We start from the raw sequence: 24,468 nt of genomic DNA, 5'->3' as shown, positions 1-24,468 counted from the left end.
TCCGTCCCAGTCTCAGGTCTTTTGCAGACTCCATCAGGTTTTCTTCCAGAATGGTCCTGCATTTGGCTCCATCCATCTTCCCATCAATTTTAACCATCTTCCCTGTCCCTGCTGAAGAAAAGCAGGCCCAAACCATGATGCTGCCACCACCATGTTTGACAGTGGGGATGGTGTGTTCAGGGTGATGAGCTGTGTTGCTTTTACGCCAAACATAACGTTTTGCATTGTTGCCAAAAAGTTCGATTTTGGTTTCATCTGACCAGAGCACCTTCTTCCACATGTTTGGTGTGTCTCCCAGGTGGCTTGTGGCAAACTGTAAACGACACTTTTTATGGATATCTTTAAGAAATGGCTTTCTTCTTGCCACTCTTCCATAAAGGCCAGATTTGTGCAGTATACGACTGATTGTTGTCCTATGGACAGAGTCTCCCACCTCAGCTGTAGATCTCTGCAGTTCATCCAGAGTGATCATGGGCCTCTTGGCTGCATCTCTGATCAGTCTTCTCCTTGTATGAGCTGAAAGTTTAGAGGGACGGCCAGGTCTTGGTAGATTTGCAGTGGTCTGATACTCCTTCCATTTCAATATTATCGCTTGCACAGTGCTCCTTGGGATGTTTAAAGCTTGGGAAATATTTTTGTATCCAAATCCGGCTTTAAACTTCTCCACAACAGTATCTCGGACCTGCCTGGTGTGTTCCTTGTTCTTCATGATGCTCTCTGCGCTTTAAACGGACCTCTGAGACTATCACAGTGCAGGTGCATTTATACGGAGACTTGATTACACACAGGTGGATTCTATTTATCATCATTAGTCATTTAGGTCAACACTGGATCATTCAGAGATCCTCACTGAACTTCTGGAGAGAGTTGCTGCACTGAAAGTAAAGGGGCTGAATAATTTTGCACGCCCAATTTTTCAGTTTTTTATTTGTTAAAAAAGTTTGAAATATCCAATAAATTTCGTTCCACTTCATGATTGTGTCCCACTTGTTGTTGATTCTTCACAAAAAATTACAGTTTCATATCTTTATGTTTGAAGCCTGAAATGTGGCAAAAGGTCGCAAAGTTCAAGGGGGCCGAATACTTTCGCAAGGCACTGTATATATATATATATATATATATATATATATATATATATATATATATATATATACACATACATAAAGTGACAGGGCAACTGCAACTGTGTGTTTGTTGGGGATTCAATGTGTGTGTAGTAATTTTGTAGTGCATAGGGTTAAAAGACCCAGAAGCCTTCAGCGCTAAATGGAACTCACCTGGGTGCACTTGGAGATCGTTTTAAGTTAATTATTGTTTAAGTGTTTGTAATTAATGTAATGTGGGTGTGTATAAAAGCTTGTCTTTGGCTGTGTTGTGAAGTAGGTGTCTGATGATGCGAGTTACTGCAAGTACTGTGTGTACGGAGATACAACTGTGTGGTGTATGTTTTTCAAGTGTGTGTTGGAAGGCCAGTAACTGTTTGACATGGGTACACTACTTAGCAGTCCTGTAATAGTTATTTTTGGGAAAACATGTAGCTAGAGCTCCACGTGGGAGCTACGCTTTTCTTTTTTGTTATGTTTTATTCTGTAGGAATAAAAGTGCTGTTCTGTGTCTGGGTCTGCTGTGTAAAGGGTGCAAAAGAGCCGAAGCAGAAAGAAGCTTTGCTAATATGGTGGCAGTGGGAAAAAGAGCGCCCCAACGGACTCAGCATGGAACAAAAAATTTAAATAATTATAGAAATAAAAAAAAATCTGATAAAAAGCATTGTCGCAGTCGACTGCTGCACAGCAGGAGGCCAACTGCCTGCAACGAGAGGCCGACTGCATACAGTGAGAGAGATGGGAGCTGCAGCAGTCTGCAGAGCCAGAGGCGGAAGTCCCACGGTCTCCAAACCGGAGTTGCTGTTTCCGGAACCGGAGTTGCCTGTATTGGAGTTGGAGCTTTTGCCACCTCCAAAGTCGGAAGAGGAGGCTCTTTCATATCCAGAGCCAGAAGGGGAGGGATTGCTGTCCCCTTCGTTTGTGTTAAAGGAAGAGTTGAGGGGTTTACAGGGCAAGGAGGTGAGGAGACCACCTCCACTGCCACATTCTGTCACCTACACGACAGGTCCTTCAACCTAAACTCCCAGACACCCGTCACTGTTGTCGCTGGGTCGGATTCCCAGGTCATTGCACCAGCAGGCACAATTGCTCTCCCTAGCTTTCGCTACGCTCCCCCTGTGCCAAACGTCGCTGCACTGTCACCAGGATCGGTACTTCTGGTCGCCCACCTGTGCTCCAGCTGCCTGTCGTTAGTTCTCCGTCCCTTTGTAGATTTGCCACAATGTGGGACAGCCCACCCCTTAATCCACCCCCACAGAAGGAAAAGAAAGAGAGACAATGTTGGAATGGTTCTGGTGTGCGGCTGAGAGCCAATGGGATGTGTGTCAGCTCTGGTACCCACATCTGCATAAGGGGCAGAGCTGAAGGTATAAAAAGGCACTTGCGACACCAAAAGTGCTGTTGTTCCAGGTTTGAAAAAGCAGACAGAGTAGTTGACTCTGGCGGGTTCACGTTAGCGTCCGAATAAAATAATTATTTTAACAAAGATCAAGCATGTCTCTCCTGTTTTCTTCCTCCTGTTAAAACACTACTATACCATATAGAGTAAGGGAAATGTAAAAAAAAAAAGTGGAATTGGAGAAAGGTGTAGCGTAGATTTGGTATTACTTCACCATTGAATTCATTCAGTGAAATTCAATAGGAAACAATGCTGTGTTTATAACTGCATATGAATTCCCATCACTCAATGTAAAGTGTTGTCAGGTTTGAAACCATGCATTACTGATTACTGATAGTAGATATTGTCTTTTGCTATTCTCCACTCAACTTTCTAAAATTATTTATGCATGTGGATGCAAAATACCAAAAGGAAGAGAACTCTATGAATGTAGCTTACTTATAGGATGACTGGCCTGCTGCAGGCATTTCATATGCATATACTGTTTTAAACATTTGGTTAACATCGCTGCAGCACCAGCTATAACAGGGTTTTAAAGCTTTGTTATTGCCTGTTAGATATCAGACAAGTACTAGACAAATACTATATACTGAAGAAGCACAATGTTGTACAATATGGTATGCATTAGTACTTGCTGTAAAATCTCAACTGTTAGAATGGCATTTTGTGGTATGTCGTGAATACCTTATTTATATTCATTAAATAGCTATTTTGTAGTCAAATGGCTTCCATTTATATTGGATAAACCATTTAGTTTTTTAGGCAAAGGAAAATACACACAAATGAAAATGACAAAAAGCATGCATCTGTAGTAGCTAAACTAGGATATATTGATCCTGAACAAATTTATGCACCACTGTTAGCTCTTAACTTCTTTAAATTGGACACCAAGAAAAATGTGTATGTTACTTCTTTGATGCTGTGGGAGCAATACTCTGGAGTATATACTTATTAATGTTTTATTTTAACTGGTTGGTTGCGGAAATGGCCATTTATTGTCCAAACACAGGCAAGCATAAAAAAATGAACTTGTGGATTCCATTTGTATTACACATACAGTAGTGCTTTCATGGATATGTGTTGATAATTAGCAATAATCAGATAGTCATGAGTACACATTTTATACAACCAGCACTTGATATAAACAGGAAATTAACAGCAACATGTATAGTGCATAGGATATGTAGAGGAGGCTGTTCAAAAAAGGATCCGATTATTGTGAAAATAGGAAGACAGCACATGGTACGATGCGAGTACCAGTGCCTGGAAGGGTAGATGAGCTTGAGACTGTCATAAAGGATCATTTTAAAACTTAAGCTGCTAAATAGGTTGGAACAGAAAACAGTTGTACGAGTACTGATAAACTGAAGATGGTAATTTTTCTATGCAGATCTTAAGCAAAACACATTTGTATAGCTGTATCAAAATCCTTTATGCCAATGTAATTTGCACCACTGTTTGTTGACTTATAATTTAAACACCCAGTTGTCCAGTTTACTACAGTATTAACTTGTTTATTTAAAAAAAAAACTGCCTGCACTGTTTCTTATTGTATTATGTGGTTCTTGTGATGTCGTAGGTAGTTCATGCATAATTTAAAAACAGGCGTATTAGAAAGTATGAAATTATAAGTCAAAAGCAAGAAATGTTATTGCTGTGCAATAGCGAGCGGTTACTTGTGTGAAAGTGCACCCCTAGTGGATGGGAAGTAGTGCAGCTGCTTCCTTTAAGTAGGGACCAATGTGCGTGGGTAGAAACAGACAGATGACACCAGAAGTAGAATAACACACACGTGTTTATTTTGGTACAGTCAGTGCAGCTCCAAAAAGTAACAAAATCATACTTTTCACACAGAATTATAAACAAACAAAATCCTTGACACGAAAGGCTCTAACTATACAATGATTTCCCTATATAATGAGGGCTAATCCATTTACCTCTATAGCAAAATGGTTCCATTTACAAAAGAAACAAGGTAATAATAAACAGAACCTAAAGAAAAACACATACCTTTTCAAATAGTTTTCCATCTATAATCACTTCTCCAAACACTCAGTCTTCTTTCCTCAAACTCTCTCTCCAAACAAAAGCACTGGCTCTCCTTTTATAGCATGTGACTGGGCTTAATTGATCCTCAATTAATCAATTAGGCACCAGCCACATTCTGCACCAGAATTTGGCAGAGATGAGATTTTAGCTTCCTCCCTGCGACAAATTCAAAATATATATTTTTTTATTCACAGTCTCACAAAAACCACACTATTTACCTGTGCAGGGTTTCTACCCTGTCACACTTGCTGTGCAATAATAGACTTAACAAGTTCTTGCAGTGGTGTATTCAGTTGTTAGATTGTTGATACCTGTATCGGGCAGTAGTGAAATATAAATTATTTTAGTATTCTAAAATGTTAAAAAGGGAAAAATATATATTGTGTGGAGTATTCACGGCCACAGATACAGTAAGAGATACCTCTATATTTCTGGAAGAAACCTATTGCAATGGTTTTCATTAATCAACCTTCCCAAAAGACACCATCTTTAAGTCTCATGTTATAATTTGATGTCACTCAGGGCAACACAGATTGTAGGGTGTTTCCAGTGCCAGCAAAGTCCTAATCAAGTAGCGAGAAAGTAGTGTAGAAAACATATGGCATATAATATGACCAGCCAGAATCAGCAGTTCACATGTTACATCTGAATTATCCGGCCTTTTATTTTTCTTTACTGTAAAATGTAACGTTTGTATTAAATAAGCCAACATCTTATTTTGCTTATTTCAAGAAATATTTAACACCTGTATACAAATACATATATGTATAACTGTTATTGTATGTTTTACTAAAGAGTAGAAGTGTATGTAGTATATTTAACTCCTGTATTTCCAAAAAACAAAATGAGAACCAGAGGTAGGACTGATTAGAAGTATGACATGCAATTACCAAAAGAAAAGTGACTATTTCTCAGAAATTATAATTATTTTATTCCATGTGGCTTACAAATGCATATTTCCTGATGATAATTGTTTCATCTTGACCGAGTAATCCATGCAAGTCTGCTGATAACAAAGAACTTTTATTTTGGGGCATTGATAATACAATGCAGCCATCTTATGAGATGTAGGAACACATATTGAAACTCTATTAAGAGGAACCACATTAAAAGGCTATCCAAAACACCACTATGTGGTGGTCACTCGTGATTGTTATCACTCGCTGATCTTGAATATTATTTTAAAGTTACTGTAATCTAGTTTGCGGAGGGCATACAGTGCATCTCAGATTAACGGTTCCAATGTCAGTAAAACAAAATGTATAGTCTAACTTTTATATGTATTTCTTGCAGACAGTTTCTGCCTCATAAACTACACCCACACACATGCTGATAAAACAATTACTGCTTATGAATGCAAAAGTCCTGTAATAAAATCTGCAGACCAATCCAGCTGAGTCATCGAGTGCCCTCTTGTGGTTTCAGTTGTGAATTTTTATAATTCTACTCATGCATTAACAATCATTTTCATCTGCCCTAATTATACTGGGTTATCTAAATTGGTTTGTAAAAGGGTTGCAATGCTAAGGAGGTTCCCACTGATTACAATATATGAGATAAGTCACTCGTTTTCTAAAGAGTATCTAATTAAGGACCTTTCTGGTTTAAGCCTCATATAGCATTGAATATTCATCAAGCACAGTTCATATTTAAAATGCTTCATAAGCAGCATGAATATGGGGATGGAATATTATCATTATTTGTATGTGTTTACTGGGCATATTTTGTGATGTTTGTTTTGCTGTAATGTTTGAATGTGAATATTATAATTTATATAATATAGTCAACCTCAGAGGCACTAAAAAGTATATAATTTCATACGTTCTAACTAACACTAGAAAGAGGGTCTGTGATAGACTGGAGCTAACCATGAAATTAAAAAAAAAAATAGAACTTAGAAAGGGAAGCTTTTGTGAACAAAAACAAACCATCCCTGGGCATTTCCGATAGAATTAATGGTTTGTAAACATGAAGAAAAATGGGTATGGTTTGTAAATTGTTATGGTTGTTAAGACGATTTCTAAAATATGACATGAGTTTATGTGGCCTGTGACGGGGAGCCCCGTCCCTTTGTATAAACGTGCACTATATTATTTGTATTATTACTGTTCTTTTGTTTTACTATAATTAGGGCTGTTTTGTTTTGATAATATACCTATCTGTATTGGTTGTGTATTCTAATGATTTGTGTGTGCAGACTGGTGAAAGCCGTCTTGTCATTTTATTGTTTGTTTCACATGTGGAATGCAGGTGGTTGGGAGACAAGTGATTGCCAATTGGGTTTTTTTAACTCCTAGCCACCTGCTATATAAGAACCCAGCTCCACATGGATAAGAGTGGAGCGTAGTTAGGAAAAAGTTGGCGAAACTGAGAATGTACTCGTTTTCTTTTGATTTACGTGTTCCTGTGTTATGTTTTGAAACCCTTTTGTTTGGCCCTTGTGCCGTTTTGTATTTGAAAATGTTGTGGCAGCCGCGGATTAGAGGAGTGGCTGCAATCGTTTGCCAAGGGGTCATGAATGACGGTATAAATAGGGGATGAAGTGACGTAATCTGTTCCCTCATTTTGGTTAGAGAACAACCTGGAAGGACCTGTGATTTGTGTAAACGTATCGTGAGTGTTTGTTGTTTGTCTCTAATTGTCTCGTTATTAGTAGACGGCTAACAAGGGCCAGCACGGGCACAGCACTGCACTTGTATCACGAATAAACTGTATTTGCACCACAAGCACTAATTCACGCACTAACTGTTATTGTGTATGTGTTTTGTGTTTTGTGTAATACACACTGCTGTATTACTTAGCTTCATTTATTGTTCACTGTTTGTTTTGCCGTCAGGCACTGGACATACAAATCATTAAACAACTTTGCACCTGGATTATAATTGTCTGTCTGTTCATTGATCACCTGCATCCGCACACTGTTAACCACTTTGTCACAGGCTGCAATCAGACATAAAGATTGTGGGTGAAACATTTGTCTTTTTAATAATGTGATATCTGCATAATGTGAAATCTTGTAACAATTGTAAGTCGCCCTGGATAAGGGCGTCTGCTAAGAAATACATAATAATAATAATAATAATAATAAAAAGAGGGCTTCTGGTACAAGTAACAAAATAATAGTCTCCCTGTTATTACACTATGTAACACAATTTTTGTTCCTGGGTAGTAATTGTTATTTCCTAATTGCTTATGCCTCAAAAGTATAGAAAATGGCTATTATTCCCCACAAACTTTGCTTTTGTGATCAGGACAGTGATATTTTGAAATTTACCTATTTCCAATGAGAAAACGGGCGAATTTGTGTCTTTTCGTTCACATAAAGTCAGAAAAAAACAACATATGAATCCAAATTAACATGTATTTATACTAAAGTAATACAAAAATGACTACAAAAGATTTAGAAGTGAGTAGTTTTTCGAGATTTACGATTATACTGTAAATCACTTTCACGAATCAGCCCCCAAATGTAGTCTCCCATCATGTTCTCGTTATACTGTCCTTGGTAGCGGCGTTCAAAGTCCAGTATATCCTGGTGGAAGCGCTCGCCTTGCTCCTCCGAGTACGCTCCCATGTTCTCCTTGAATTTATCAAGATGAACATCAAGGATATGGACTTTGAGGGACATCCTACAGCCCATTGTGCCGTAGTTCTTCACCAGAGTCTCAACCAGCTCCACATAGTTTTCGGCCTTGTGATTGCCCAGGAAGCCCCGAAACACTGCGACAAAGCTGTTCCAAGCCGCTTTCTCCTTACTAGTGAGCTTCTTGGGGAATTCATTGCACTCCAGGATCTTCTTTATCTGTGGTCCGACGAAGACACCGGTTTTGACCTTTGCCTCAGACATCTTAGGGAAGACGTCTTGAAGGTACTTGAAGGCTGCCGACTCCTTATTTAGAGCTCTGACAAATTGTTTCATAAGGCCCATTTTGATGTGCAGTAGTGGCATCAGCACCTTCCGGGGGTCCACCAGTGGCTCCCACTTGACGTTGTTCCTCCCCACAGAGAACTCGGTCCGCTGTGGCCAGTCCCGCCTGTGGTAGTGTGCCTTGGTGTCCCTGCTGTCCCAAAGGCAAAGATAGCAGGGAAACTTGGTAAAACCGCCTTCGAGACCCATCAGGAATGCCACCATTTTGAAGTCTCCTATGACCTTGATGCCATCTCAGAAAAATGCAGATATGTATCCACTTAGGCAGCTGGAACTAAACTGAACTGGTGGGCTTAAGGCCCCTGTATTTATACTACTATTTATATTACTAGAAAGTTCTAGAAAGTTCTAGAAGTTACTCCAAGTTTACTCAGCACTGAATCTATCTGGAATGTTCTGGAAAATAGGTAAATTTCAAAATATCACTGTCCTGGTCACAAAAGCAAAGTTTGTGGGGAATAATAGCCATTTTCTATACTTTTGAGGCATAAGCAATTAGGAAATAACACTTACTACCCAGGAAAAAAAAAAAAAAAATTGTTACACGGTGTTATTAATTTGACATTTTAAATTGTTTTATTTAAACATAAATTCCTTAACAGAAACTTTGGTGTCTTTTTTTTCTTTACTGTCTGGCTTTCAATCCTAATTAAGCATCTTTGATATAAGTGTTGCACAATTACTCCATAAAACTACTTCTATATATAGTACTCTTCAGAGTCTAGCAACAGTATAAAGTAATACCAGAATAGAAGTTTATTTATGGCTGAAAATAGGCCTCATACAAAAAAAATGATTTATGTCAATGTGAAATATTACAGTTAAATGTACATATAATTTTACCCAAATGCTTCCGAAGGGACATACGCTAAAATCACCCTAAATCGAGTAAAAAAGTGTTGTATTAGGAAGTGTAGAGGCCAGGGGAAATCATGGGGTCAGTATGTCAGGTTGTACAATAAGAGAACATTCATATCAAGGTCATTTATTATAGGAAATAGAGAACCTAAGTGTAATTCTCATCCACTGTAAAGGTGGCAGTATTTGAATACCACTAAAAGATTTATTATGATACTCGTTGTTTGAGTCTGTTTTGGGCCTCAGATAGCAATGTTTTGCTTTACCAACCACGTGCAGCAGTGTATGTATAACCAAAATAGCATAGACAAAAATCTTCTGCTATTTGTGACCTTGCTTCAGTGTATTACCCTGAATTCTAATCTGGGCATTCTAATTGGGTTTAAAAAATAAAGTAATATAAGGGGGACAGTTCTTTAAATATTAATGGATCAATCCGCAATTCTTAGAAATTAAAAAAGCATACATACTGTCTTTCATACTGTACCTGTTAAAGCTGTCTAAACATCTCTTAAATCCACATTGGTCACCCAAGAGATGCAGTAGGGGTTAAGCAAAGCAAACCCTACCATGGATGCTGATCATTGTGAAAATGCCTTTCTGTGCATTGCACTGTGCTTTGGATGCTTTTAAGGTGCAGTATGTGATGGATTGATCAAGGAGAACAGTATTTATAGAATAATACAATGAATTGTCATAGCTTTCCAGCAGTAATTCATTTGCTTCTAGTACAGTGTCCTGAGAAGAAAAATTGTATCAAAGGTGTGGTAACTGTATTCTAAACTTCTGTTTTTCTTATTAATTGAGAATCCTGAAAACTCACACATCATTGCATCTAAAACAGTGAATGAACAAAATGAATGGCTGAAGAAATACGAAATCATAGACGTGCTGTATGCTGTGTAGGAGAAGACCGTAATGTAAAGCGAATAACATGCAACCTTTTGTAGTTAAAACTGGCCATGATATGCAAATGTTAAATGCATTAACAAACTACAAGTGACATTTATAGTATATTTGTGTTTTTTAAATGTGGCAATGATACAAAGGTTAACAAAATTGTATGTGCCATGCATGTGTGTGTGTGTTATTAGCCTACACATTACAGCAAATACAATTGAACTCCTTAATACAGTTTGTTAATAACAGTCTATACTGTGAATAGTGTGTGCTTTGGTAATACAAAATCAGTGAAAACCTGCGTTTTCTTTCCAAAGGAAACTGTGCTGCCTAATGTGAAAAGCAGCTGCTGTGAGAAGGGTGAGCCTCACCTCATGGAAGTTCTACCTTATCGAAGTTCTATTCTGTACAGTAAACTGCTGTCAACTGCATGACATCACAAAGCAGCTCAAGTTGCACATTTTTGTATGTCTGTGAGTACGTACCCTGTAGAACTAAGAGCAAAGTATGTGACAAGTTGTTCCTACAACTGCTGCATGTGACACCAGGCAGCCAGCAGCTGCACTCAGCCAGAGCAGAATGCTCTGAGTACAAGGAGGCTGCTCACCAGAAAACAGCGATTGTGACTTTTACTGTACAATTATATAAGTGATCAAATTCATGCATTAAGTGAATGTGGCAAGTTTATTCATTTAAATCACCACTATGGCATTCAAGTGGGAGCGGGCGGCGGGGGGGTGTATGATACGGGGTACGGACACACAAGTTTAATTGCTCATGGGTAGGCAGTAGGCTGTTTATTGCACCGACTGTTTATTGGGCATACATCATCGTTTCGGTGAACCCAAACCCTGCTTCTGCTGTCTTGTTTCTGGCCCTACCCTGCTGCTTCACTAGTGTTTATGCAACGCCACAAACTCTGTGAAGGTCATGATTCCAACCCAATCCTTTCTGCCACTTCATTAAAGAACTCAAATGCTCTAAAGTGACTGCAAAGCCAATAACGGATCATAAAACAGGGGACTAATTTAACACATGAGGCTTGAAATCCTAGTCCCCTGCTGAGAACTAACTACACCTACAAATTAAAACATCTAAAACTAGACCCTCTGCCCAGCCACTTAGCACTATGCCAGCTACACACAACATCTACATATTCACACATACCCATGTTTTCCAGGGGCATCATTTGCTACACGTGCAGAAGCAGTGGTTTTGGCATCATATTGCCTCCTCCAGTCTCTTCTCCCACAGCACTCCGGATTTATCGTTGCTTAGTGTTACCATAAAGAAAAAATAATACAGCTACCATCAGTTGCCAAAGTTAACATGAATTGAAGAGATAATCCAAAGGCATGGATAGCGATTGCTATTTACAAAATAGTGTATCTATTTTAAAATAGAAATAGTATTTTATATTTTTATCAGAGACTATTGGTGTTTCAAATACTTATTTAGATTGGAAAAGTGTTTTGTAAATTTTTTTTTTTTTTTTTCATACCATGTTGACTTTTACGACTCAATAAACGTAATGTAAATACAGTGGCTCTCAAAAGTATTCACCCCCCTTGGACTTGTCCACATTTTATTGTGTTACAACATGGAATCAAAATGGATTTAATTAGGAGTTTTTGCCACTGATCAACACAAAAAAGTCCATGTCAAAGTGGAAAATAAAATCTACAAATTGTTCTAAATTAATTACAAATACAAAACAGAAAATAATTGATTGCATAAGTATTCACCCCCTTGAGTCAATATTTGGTAGAAGCACCTTTGGCAGCAATTACAGCCATAAGTCTATTTGGATAAGTCTCTACCAGCTTTGCACATCTGGACACTGCAATTTTTGCCCATTCTTCTTTGCAAAATTGCTCAAGCTCCGTCAAGTTGGATGGGGACCTTTGGTGGTGTAAAAGTCCAAGGGGGGTGAATACTTTTGAGAGCCACTGTATTTTCGTTGGGGCTGGAGAGGATGGGTAGTGTTGCAACAGAAAACAGATGTGATCAGGTTGAACATGGATATAAATAGCAGGTAGGACAGTATAGATGTTTTCTGTATTGCTAAGGGTTCAAAAATGTTAAACCGTGAGTAAACATTAATTAAATTATGTAGTATTGAAAGGGTTCAGCAATAAATAATTCTGCTCTACATTTGTTCACCATTATGTATACACTTTATTGAGGCAGTCCTGACATTTTCCGTTCTCTCGCTCTCTCTCTGGTCTTAAGCTTGAGATTATACATGTATTTTAATATGATAGTTTTCATAAATAATATATTAAGATTCAACAATCACCATAACTATCTTTGTGGTGCACAAAGCATAGTGTATAATATTTGCACATAATTATATTGCAGTGTGTAATAGAATCATCACCAAGAAGCTATACCAAATCTTTTTCAATAACTATTATACATCAAGATGTATAATAGTTGTCAATACAATCTTTTCGTATAAGGGAAGCTTTTTATATTGCCCTATGAAGCACTATACAGACTGTGGTTGGTGGTGTGGACTGATTCAGTTATCCTAACAATTACTTTACGTCAACTGTTGCAAATTCTGGGGCTTTGTGCTATAAACCATAGTTTAACCTTCTAACCCAGGTGTTTGATCAGTCAATCATAGTTCTAGTGGTGAGGGTGGAAGAAGCACCATGAGCATCCAAATCAACCTCACTGACAGTGCAAGTCTCAGGGAGAAACATGCTGCTGTCCAGATCTTGTCCAGATATTGTATTGATGAGGGTTGAATGAAAGCTTGCTCCATGAATTGTGACAGCCTTCTTCCTGAACAAGCCATCTCTATCCTCAGAGAGGGGATTGAGAAGATGATGTACATCTTTAAATGTTAATGAGCGCAGATTTTGCCAGCCACAGCATACAATTACCTTCCTCTACAGAAGTTGCCTTCTTGTGACAAGCAGTGCTACATGCGCTACAGTTAGAAATAGCAAAAATAAGAAGTAGCTTGCAAAATAGTTTTAAGTATTTACTTTTTCTCATATTTCCCTGTTCAAATGCACATTGTTATTATCAATAGTAATTGTAAAAACAGACATTTTTATAATGGGGGAGGGTATTCATTTTGGGGAGAGCATGCTTTCTTAAGCCCCATTTTCCAGCAAGCCATTATTACTGTTTATGGAAAGCTTTCCTGGTATTCAGTAATTCTGGGTTTCTCTGTAATTGCAGCCTTTACACACTTATGTAAAGCATGGTTTAATCTGAGGTTTATGATCCCATTTTCCAAATGTGATCTTTTTCTGTCTCTCTCGTTGAAAGGATTTTTAACATGATTTCCACAGAGACTCCAAAAGTGAAAAGCCGTTGTTAAAAGGCAAGGAGTTAATCAATCCACTGCCTTTCATTTACTGATTTTGAATTATGGTACATGACGCATAACAGTGTAGGAATGAGAAAACACAACTGCATTAATTGCCTGCTAGTATGGAATATGAGTATTAGTTTATTATTAGGCACCTTTTTTTTTTTTCAAATGAGTGTTCTGTGTAGTGAGCCAGTGCTGTCTGTATTGTGTTAGAGGAGATGGTTGTCAGTCACAATAAAAACAGAGATAAGCAACTCCAATCCCCTCCACATCAGTGACAGCAGTGGCCTCTGTCTGGTCACACCCCTGGCCAAAAAAGGCAAGGCAGAATGCTCCTGGTATTAAGTGCTCTAAGAATAAACCGGAGCAGTAATGGATAAGGTTACATTGAGGCCCTGGTTTGATGCTTTCTGACCTATACTCCTCCCCCCCCCCCCCAGCCTGTAATTATACTGGGAGAAGTTTGCAGGCTTTAACTGAATCTTCCACTGCATGAGCTTTCTTTTCCTGCTTTGCTACCCCACCTGGAGCTGGTTGCTGCCTTCAGACCCACTTTTACGATGCAATAAAGGAACGGTGGCTGACCTGGTCTGGGACATTGCTATTTTAGAAAGAAGTTGAAACTCAAGACTTGGCAATAAGTGTCAAGGAAAGGCTTTGGGCTTTGCTAAAGGGGAAGGATTCTAGCAGGGGTCACAGAAGCAAAAAGGAATAGAAATCTAAGAAGGAGACACAACTTTTACCCCCAAAAGATATTTTACAAGCAAGGGAACTAGATTTGAATAAGAGACCGCACAGCACCATGACTGAGATCACTGCTGAAGGTACTGTCTGAATTTTTCTGATTTTTTTTCTATTCAATAATGTCTTACCCTTGTCACAATGATTTGGTTACCTGTCCTGTCGTGTTGACTTGCATAATACTGAACTTGAAAACTTTGAAAGAGTGACATTTTGAAAGTTATTAAGCAGGCCTTTTACTGGGTACATCATGGGAGGATTACATGACTATAGGTTTCTATAAATACTGCAGATCATATAGCCTGACAAGTGATGTGTTAGACAGCCTGTCAGTGTGGGTGTGGGATAGATATTTATTTTAAATCAGATAACTTTTCACAGTGGACTTTTCATAGTGAAATCATTACTAATTCTATATTTACTCATTCTATAGTTCAAATACAATAAATAGTGATTTACAGCTATTGCGAAAAGATTTTCATCACCTAGAATTCTCCTATTGAGACAATTTAAAAAAAACAACAACTATATGGACATAATTTAGATATTTTATTTAACATCACGTAATCAAAGAAACTACAAAATGATATCGCAAAAGTCTACCGGAAGCCATGATAGTAGTACAGTATTTCATGTTAGCTTTCGAAATGTCACAATTTTTTGCAAGTTTTTCGTTAAGTATATTGAAAACTACAAAGCAGTATGTAATTGAATATCTTAACATAACATTATTCAGCCAGGTTTTAATTGACTTTATGAAGCAAAATTAGTTAATTCTATAGGGTGATGCAAAACTTTTGGCCATAGCTGTATATGATATTGCATCTCTGTAATTGTGATCAATTTATAAATGGCATCTTATTACAAAATGTTCGTTCCCAGGCATTATCATACGTGCATAGACCTGACTCCTATTTGCACTAGTCTCAATCTATTGTGGAAATGCAAGTACTTTTTATATGCCAACTGTGAACCACCACTGTAAAGTAATAATAATTAAGGTACTTTAAATACTGTATTCTGTCTGTTGTCAATACCAAGTCATGTTGCATAACTTGATCTTAATAGAAATGTCTGCAAATAAATGTTACTTTTTAAACTAAAGTTTAATTTCTGTCACTTAACCATGCAATATGTAAAAGTTTTACTAGTAGCACGTGTGATGGTTTATCTGTACAAACACAGGTTTGAAGATTTAAAACGTATACTACTTTGGACAGTTGGCTGAATTGAGTGGAACTGGCATATGGTTTGTGCACAGAGGACCTTTAGTCAGCAGTTGGAAATGATCTATAATTTGCTGTCTGACAGCAGGGACTGCTGTAAAGTGCTAAAACAGGTGGTTGAAGCTGGCAGTTTCTAATGTAAAGCAGTGGACACTCATACTGTGGTCAGACTTCAGTATTAATACTAACTGATACAATTCGTCTTTGGCATGTACATTTGACAGCTTATTCGATATTCCCAAGAAATCCTCAGCATGATGGGTATAGTATATTGCTCTTATTCCAAAGGATTGTTTGTTATTTTTCAATAAGGTAGTGGGAGAAATTGAATAGGGTTGGAAAGTTACAGTAACCCTGGACTAAGCTATGGGACTAAAAAAAAAAAAAAAAAAAAAAAAAACATTTTATATCAATTGTCTTTACTCTGTTCAAATTTAGAATCCCATTTTATGATTCAGCAATGACATAAAAGAAAATGCAATAGGTGCATATGTGGTATTATGAAACCTGGTTATCAAAATAAATTAGCACTGATATGTTACCAATGGCAAAATAAACACATAAACACATTACATTCTAACATTTTTGTAATTTATTATGTTGGCTTTTTGTCTTTAAACTGCTAAACTGCCTGATATATATATATATATATATATATATATATATATATATATATAAAATAATAAGACCATGGGCTAGAAATGTATACAGCGCAGGTTTACTACGTTAACAGTTAAAGGATATGTGTGGAATGGGCCCATGCAACCCAGGGAAGCCATGATGACCTCATTCAAAAGACCTCTACAGTGTAGAGTGCATGCAGACACTGTATGGACAAACAACATTTTAGAAGAAGAGTGTCTTAGTAGAAGAAAAGGTGTAATTTAGACATCGATTAAAACACATTTCAGTTGACTTCTATTTTTTTTAAATCTGTGATAATTTCAAGAGCAGTTTATTGGCCGGTCAGATAAAAGGTAACCCTTCATGTTTATAAATGGTAGGGAAATGAATATTACTCAACAAAATGCCTCATAACTTAAGCACAACTGCAATTTAAGCATTTTCAAGGTACAGGTGTTTACCTTTGCCATTGTTTTTTCAAAAAGAGAAGGTTGTTTACAGTTGCATTGGAGCAAAGAACAATACAATATGCAAGTCCTTTGTAAGTTTGTAACTACAAAATTCAAATTCAAATTAAGATGGCTGGTTTATATTTTGATATTAACATACTTATATCTCAAACTATAATAATGCAAGCGTGCATGTACTGTACCAGGGACAGTCATTCTGAATTTACCTGTACAGAAATTTTTAGACTATAATATGTACCCCATGCATTTTATGGGGGGTGTACGACTGAGCAGTTGCATTTAACATCCCTTGTAAAACAAGTTCCTCTCATAAAATAAAGTGTCCTTCTCTCTGATCCCTATGAAGAACCATAGCTGCAGTTTTAAATGCAAGGCTACCATTTGCTTTTGTACACATGTTGGATTATAAATAACTTCTTGATTTCTTATGAAAAAGTTAAGTGCAAAACAATCATATTTAATTTAATTAAACATGAAGGGTTAACTGTTTAGAATGTACCATTATTGATTTTAGGACAGCCACTACACCCCTAACTGTAATATCAATATATCCATTAAACATAAACTGAACACTTGTTATAAAGTTGTTGTCTCCAGAGGCCGACACAGTAATGCACCCCCCAATAATATTAGTAAGAAATATTAATGACTCTCTGGCAGTGCCGGATTAAACTATTTTGGGTCCCTGTGTCCCTCTGCACTACCGTGTATAACCTGATGTGATCAAACAAACTTGTCTTACCTTTCTGTTGTGCTTTTGATATGAAATAATAATTATTTCACTTTCCTTAGAAATGTGTCAGTTTTGCAGTGAATTGTGGGATTGTAGTCCTGGGCAAGAAATACATATCCCAGTTTCCACAGCAATGGTTCTTGAGTTAGGATTAAGGAAAGATCACATTTACATGATGAATTGGTTGCATTTGAATAATGTAGCTATATTATAGACCATACAGATACTGTATGCTTTAAAATCATACATAGAGTCAGAAATACAGACATACATAAGAAATAGGAAAGTTGTAACTGCAGAATAATTTAAGAAGATACAAGTCGTAGTTAAACTGAAGACTGTTCGTATGAAGCTGTACAGAGTTATTGTTGTTGAATATATTGCTGTACAATGGAATGATTTTCCACACGTTTGACTGCCATGGATGTAAGTAAATAAAACGTATTGTTTCTGAAGTTTGAAACGTCTATACGCCTGGAATTTTTCTATACCAAATAAGAAGTTGAACTAATATACGAAGCACAGTAACTGGATGATGCGTCGTAATGTATAAGCAACCTAGACTACAAACTCTGAAGTGGTACATTTGTTTATTAACAAGCCACCACGCATTCCATATTTTATTCATTTGTCCTGGTGATGTATTTCGAGCTTGTAACACTCCATGTGTTACAAGTACTGCTTGTACCAAAATTTCCAATTTCAGTTTTCGCTTCCGAGCATCCTCATCACCATGGCTAGTACCAGGCTGAGGTCTTTGTGTGCCATTCATTTTCTTTTGGAATGTGTAGCCTACACACGCAGGGTTGACCCAAACCCGCTATTTATTGTGAGAGGTGTGTAATTCTCCACCGAAGGTGAGGGGTATTTAAATTGTTTGATTGTGGAATCGCCTGCTTTGACGCTGAGTGCGGCCGCACTGAACATGCACATTACATGGCTTTTTGCGGTTGGTTTTTCCCCTTTATAAATTTGGGCCTCAATGCGGAAGTTAATTGCCATTGATTGGTACTCAGCTTTTTGTGTGCACATCATGGATCGTTATTGCTGTGTTACCTGTTTGACAATGCAGGCAATAATCCTTACACTATCAATGCACTACAGCAGACATTTTGAAATGCTTTGAAAACAGACTTTAAAGTTATAAGTGTAAAACGTTGTCAGGATGTTAACAATGAAAAGACAAATTTACAGGTACTTTATTTAAACAGTTGTAGCAACACGTGGGGACGTGTAACGCTATATTTTTCGGAACCCCGCTACTTACTCTTTAGTACAATATTGGTTGTTGCCTGGTTGCTAGTTGATGTTAATCCACAACATTTTTTGTAGCATTGAGATTGTATTTGTTTAGAGTATTTATTTTGCCGTTAGGAGCCTGGCTCTCGTTTCCATGCATGTCATGCAAAAGTTTAAAGATATCAGTATACTGTAGCTGTGTGCTTCTTTGTTGAATAGGATTAAGCCTGTTATACAAGGTTGTTTGCTTTTTATGAATTCAATTTAAAATTAATATACAATTAATCTGAGACAACTGCATGGAATGTCATGTTGACTAAAACGGGTTGTTCATAAAACAGTGAGAAGTTATCCATTGTTTGTTCAGCAGTTCATCAGCTGATCCTGTAAGTTGATACTGGTATGTTTTACAAAGTGACCATGCACCCATTCTAAGAGTTTAAGTTTACACAAGCCCTGCTGGCACAATACATTTATGATTATCCCAATGAAAGATAGGACAGAGACTAATACTGCAGTGGTAAGAGTTCAACTTTAATTTATGTAACCGTAGAGACACAGGTTGGTACTATATTTCACCAAACAGTACTCAACAGCACATGTTTACTCCTCTCCATTATGTAAACCAAAACTTTGTAAGTTAATTACAGGAATGAAACCATTAAGACACCGTTAGTGAGGTCCTATTGTAAGTGACTGCAACAGCAGTTATTGATGCATGGTTCAACCACTAGTCTCTGTAAGTTGCTCAGAAAAAAAGTACTGCTAAAAATGTGGAGTTTTCATGTCTATATTCTTTCAAAATTAAAAATATATTATTCTTTCATTATGAATTAGCTGACAAAATGTATAATTATTTAGAGCCTTATTACAGTAAAATAAACATGGTACCTCATCAAATAAATTATAGGAACATGGAATATGAACATGTCTATTTTAGCTTCTGAATACATTTCAAGCAATGCTTGTTTGAGTATTTGATTTTAGTAGCTATTGCACTGCCAGCTGAATTTTGTAATGCAAATTTTTGTTTTTGTTGATTCATTGGGTCAGATTTTCCAAGTTAGAAGATATTACAGATATCAATTGTACCAATAAAAAGGCAACTGTTTTCTTTATGTTTCCTTCTAAATATAAAACCTGTATTGTTTTTAAAAAACGTAAATGCATTAGTGTGACACAGAAAGGATAACAGTATTCATGTGTTTGCTTATTGCTGCAAAGAGGACTGTTTCACATCAGTGACTGAGAGTGTTGTAATGTAACATTTCATCATTGTCACTAAATGCAGTCTGACACTCTCTTCTTTTTAACCCTGTGCAGGGCAGGTGTCTGCCACCACCGCAGCTGTGATAGACAACAAGAATGGAGCTGTCCCGAAACCTTCATCAAATGTGCCAAAGAAATCTGTGGCTGACGACTTAGCTTCAACATTCAGCTCCCCTACAGCATTGTTGCTTGTTGTTGCTTTAATTGTCACCTGGTCAGCTGTTGCCATTGTCATGTTTGATTTAATGGATTACAAGAGTTATGTTGGTAAGTAATACATTTTTATGATGTTTTAAAGCTGATGTTACCTCTTGTTAGCATTATCACAAGTAGGTCATTGTGTTGAAGATCTTTCTGTACTTGTATTTTTTTTAACACATTCAAGCACCAAATTGTATGAAAATAAGTTTTACACACGCTCCTCCTAGTATCATATTACTTCCTGTGGTCTAAAAGTCCTTTTCTGTGTTCTAGCTAATTAGGTAATCATGTCACAGGAATTAAAAGTGTACAAAGATGTGCGGTCCAAGTTTAACAAAGCTGCAGTGTAACACAGTCATGTTACTTTACACTAAAATATACCTATAATGCCTTGTTGACTTGTTATTACATCCATCCCATTATATCCTTCTTTGAATTCAACATATTAAAAACTCTGGGGACAGCCTCTTCTTTTCATCTTGAAATGTACTAGTCATGCATTCCTCTATAAGCAAAATTGATATGCATCTGCTACTTACAACAGTACAATGTTATAATTGACATATTTAAGTGATAACAGCTATAAAAGAGATGGCATTTAAGAAAAAAACTTTGTGTTGCTGTTGTTGTTACAAACATTTAAGAGCTGTTTTTCTTCAGCATGGGGTTTCAAATATATCGATCATTTTGAAAATGTTGTTGATTGATTTAATTTCCTACTTGCAGACCACAACTTTCATCAACTGGATACTGTATACACATTAATCTAATCATTTTATCCTCCATACATTTTGGCATACCTATATGCAAAATTGTTGGTCAAACTTAAATGTATACATGCCTATTTTCAATTAAATTTCATGTGTAAAAATTAAACTTGCTTTCATATACACATAATTCTAACCCCTTTCTACTGTATTGTTATTGTATTTAATGACTTTAATAGGGAAGCCACCAAATAACCCCTGGGTGGGGAACACCAGTATGTTTAAAGAGTGAGAGAGTTACCAGCTTGTGAGTCATCAATGCTGAAGGCCTACTCAGCAAACCATAGGGATACAATGCATTCAGCAGCCTCTTTAATGAGTAAAGAATGTACTGTAATAGGCATCAAAAGGAGTTGCATTCACTTTGATTGTTTATAATTAACTTGAAAGGTTTAACTTGTTATTGCAACATGATAAATGCCTTAAAGCATCAGGTGTGAATTATTGGCTTTCAATATCTTCTTTGTAAACTGATATCTGACCAAATTGTACATAGGAATGTATTGAATAGCAGTACATATTACCATTATGTTTGTAGTATCTGGGGAAATAATATGTATTATTATTTACTGTATAGTTTTGGCTTTCATTCATATTTTCTCATTAGATTTTCTTTTTTTTTTTAATAATATATATATTTTTTTTTTACAGACATGGATTAATTTGGGCAGTAAGAAGTTTTTAAATAAAACCCAAATAGCTTCACACATCATCAATTAAAATTAGGATTGTATAAAATGACATTCCTTTCAGAATTATTGACTAAAATATAAAAAGCAAAACATTGCAAAAAATAGTAACGCAGCAAAGAAAATGCAAGCTAGTGTAGAAGAATAATCCATTAAAAATGGGGATAGCTGCTCAAGAAGTAAAAGTGAGACGTGGATAAGATTTTTTTTTTGCACACTAAATTGCAGAGAGAGAATACAGACACTGTCAATCACTTTTTCAATCTCTTCATGGCTAATAACTTTCCCTCCTTTTTTCACTGCTCGTTCCATGACTCATCCTGTTGCCATCCAATATAAAGCACCCTATACACAATACTGTGATGACCCCTGTTTACCACCTGGTAAATACATTCTGCCTGCAGTGGAATTGTTTCTCAATGTGTGCCTGGAGACCTAACTGTTGTATTGGTGCATGAAAACAGGTGCAATAATCACAAAGTGTTTTGATGTGATAGATGTATACATACAAACTTTACTAGAAAGATTAGGCTGTGTCTACATTGGCATGCTGCTTGTTTGAAATCTGTTTCAAATTGAGTGCATTTACCTAAAAAAAAGGTAATGGCTGGAAAATATGTAAAAAGAGGTTAAGTTTAAACATTGGCGTACAAAACATGATATGCTTATGGTGTTTTGGGGGCAGCTAAGGCACTTATTCAGATCTTGCTTCTTACGCTCTTTTAAGATGTTGTGGGTGTCCTGTGTACAGCAGGCACATTTTCTGAAAGGAAAAAAATAAGCACAAAATAACTTTGATACTGCTAGTCAGAGCTAAATCATTTTTCTGAGTAATTACTTGCCAATTTTATATTGTTAAAATGGTTTCATTCCTGTCAGAAAATATGCCTTTGGCCTTTGGTCTCTTCTGAAAAATGAAATCATCTCATAACCTTCCATTGCCTATTTGAACCAGTTGTTTTATCTATACAATTATTTTGCTCATTGCAAAATGAATGCATTACATTCCGGATTCTCGATATTCCAGAACTGTTACACACTGCTAGTGTATGTTTAAAAATGCACTGTGTATGACAGTAATTAATATAACATTTATATTTCAAGACCACCTCACTTTAACACAGTTGTTACGGCCGGAGAAATACAGAGAAAAATCAAGTACATCCTATCGACTTAATTTTCTAAACTTAATAAATAACGATATACTGTTCTGTACATATGAAACATATATATTTAATAAAAAGGAAGCAATTCAGCCAAACTTTAATTCCGGAGTACTTTACAATTTGAAGAAACAAACATAACTACTAATTACAATTTTTTAAATGTATTAAAATTGAAATGAATCAATCTATAGGCATTCCTACGTCCTTTTAAACCACATTTTGTTCCTTTCACTCTCATCAGTATTAACATCCGAGGTTATCAATGTGGCAGGGCACATGTCCAACGATTGGCTAAAGCAGGTAATAGAGGAAGGGAGGAATGCCACCCGTGGCTATTTTTTAGACGGCTTTACTCAGTGTTCCATGCAAGCCAGCTGAAGAAATGGAAGAACGTGATTGGCTAATAGACATGGTAATCATAACTACAGAGGGGACAACAGCGCATCTGCCTCCTCCGAGCATGCAGTGGGGACTGAGTGGAGAATTGGGATCGGACAGCTGCCTCCGCGTTAAAGCTATGTATTTATTGTTGCATATTACATATAAATAAATAAAAAGCATATTTATTTTAAAATGTTCGATTAGACAGGGCCTCTGATGCCAGGTCTTCCTGTTTTTCACGACCCACTTCTCTGTACTCTTTTCTGACCTGCTCACCATACTCCAGTATTTATCCTTCTTAACCCCGCCCCCTGTGAGCGACATCACCTTCCAGCTGCCACTGGTTCTCTATTTCAAACCCAACTCATGTGTGCCCTGCACAAGACTGACACCCAAAGTAACCAAATAACATTTCAGTAGTTCGGGACAAACACCAATCACAAAATGTTTTAGTACAAATATTTATTGTAGAGAATGCGGAGTATGCGATTTAACAGAAAAGTATGCTGTATATACACATTCATTTGGCATCAAACCTAACTTGGTTTGAGGGTTCGCTGCCTGGCCAACTGGACGAGGCTGAGACCCCCATTTGATAAAACATAAAAACTGTTATTAAGAAAGGAGGAGATGGGGAGGTGGTGGGTTACGATGAAATCAAAACACAACTGAGAGATAAGTGAAGCGGGTATTTATAGTGCTAACAATTTAAATTAGCTAATGTGTAAATTGAATGATTCAATTTGGTGACGCGGAGATTGGTGTCTGACCCTCCTCCCGAACTTTAATTATAAAATTTCATAAAGCAAACCACAGGGATTCATTTATTAATGATCAATTATGGATCCAATGAACCGATGCCTCAGAAATCAGCTGGAAACTGAACCAGTGTGACCAATCAACCCTTGAATTCACCACATGGTTCTTAGAGTCCCTACAATGAAACTAAAATCAGGTTCCATTTTCCTACTAATTACTAAAATTAAAATAATTTAACAATAAAATAAATATTAACACTAAGCATGCATGTCATCTCATCCCAGTGGTTTACTTAAAGCACACAGTAGGCACTTTACATCTTCCTATTCACCAGTCTTTCTTTCACACTTAAATAAGCATGTTTACAAATTTACCTTAAAACAAGAACAATCTGGATTAAAAGAATCCCTCAAAGGACTGCATATCAAAATGAAAGTGTTGTAATGAGCAGATCATTTATAGAATCAAATAAGAGGTAAAGAAAACACATCAGTTATAGGCTAGGGTATTAAATCAAGAAAGCAGTCACTGCAAAATCAAGTAAGCTATTGCAATACAACATGCAATTCAATTGGTATCAAAGGCTGTCATCATGTGTTGGTATGTATGTTCCAGCTATTCATTTATGTGAT

The 24,468-nt window shown here is 36.8% G+C and overlaps 1 protein-coding gene across 29 annotated transcripts in view; it reads left to right on the top strand.

The window, feature by feature from the left end:
* Positions 1–14,007: 14,007 nt before the first annotated feature.
* Positions 14,008–24,468, top strand: part of LOC117411263 (triadin-like) — an 86,231-nt gene continuing 75,770 nt past the window's right edge. For 23 of the 29 annotated variants that reach the window (XM_059025106.1, XM_059025099.1, XM_059025083.1 and 20 more), the window contains exons 1-3: positions 14,008–14,395; positions 19,928–20,140; positions 21,872–21,913. In XM_059025106.1, coding sequence (XP_058881089.1) covers positions 14,374–14,395; positions 19,928–20,140; positions 21,872–21,913 — 277 coding nt within the window. In that variant the 5' untranslated portion in view covers positions 14,008–14,373. Of the gene's footprint in view, positions 14,396–15,673; positions 15,800–19,927; positions 20,141–21,871; positions 21,914–24,468 lie in introns of those variants that run through there. The other 6 variants (XM_059025105.1, XM_059025098.1, XM_059025108.1 and 3 more) reach the window with 2 other exon arrangements.

Source organism: Acipenser ruthenus, chromosome 6 (assembly GCF_902713425.1).
Source record: "Acipenser ruthenus chromosome 6, fAciRut3.2 maternal haplotype, whole genome shotgun sequence".
In the NCBI taxonomy this organism is placed as follows: Eukaryota; Metazoa; Chordata; class Actinopteri; order Acipenseriformes; family Acipenseridae; genus Acipenser; species Acipenser ruthenus.
Note: the sequence above shows the minus strand (reverse complement) of the source record. Positions and strands in the feature narration are given on the sequence as shown.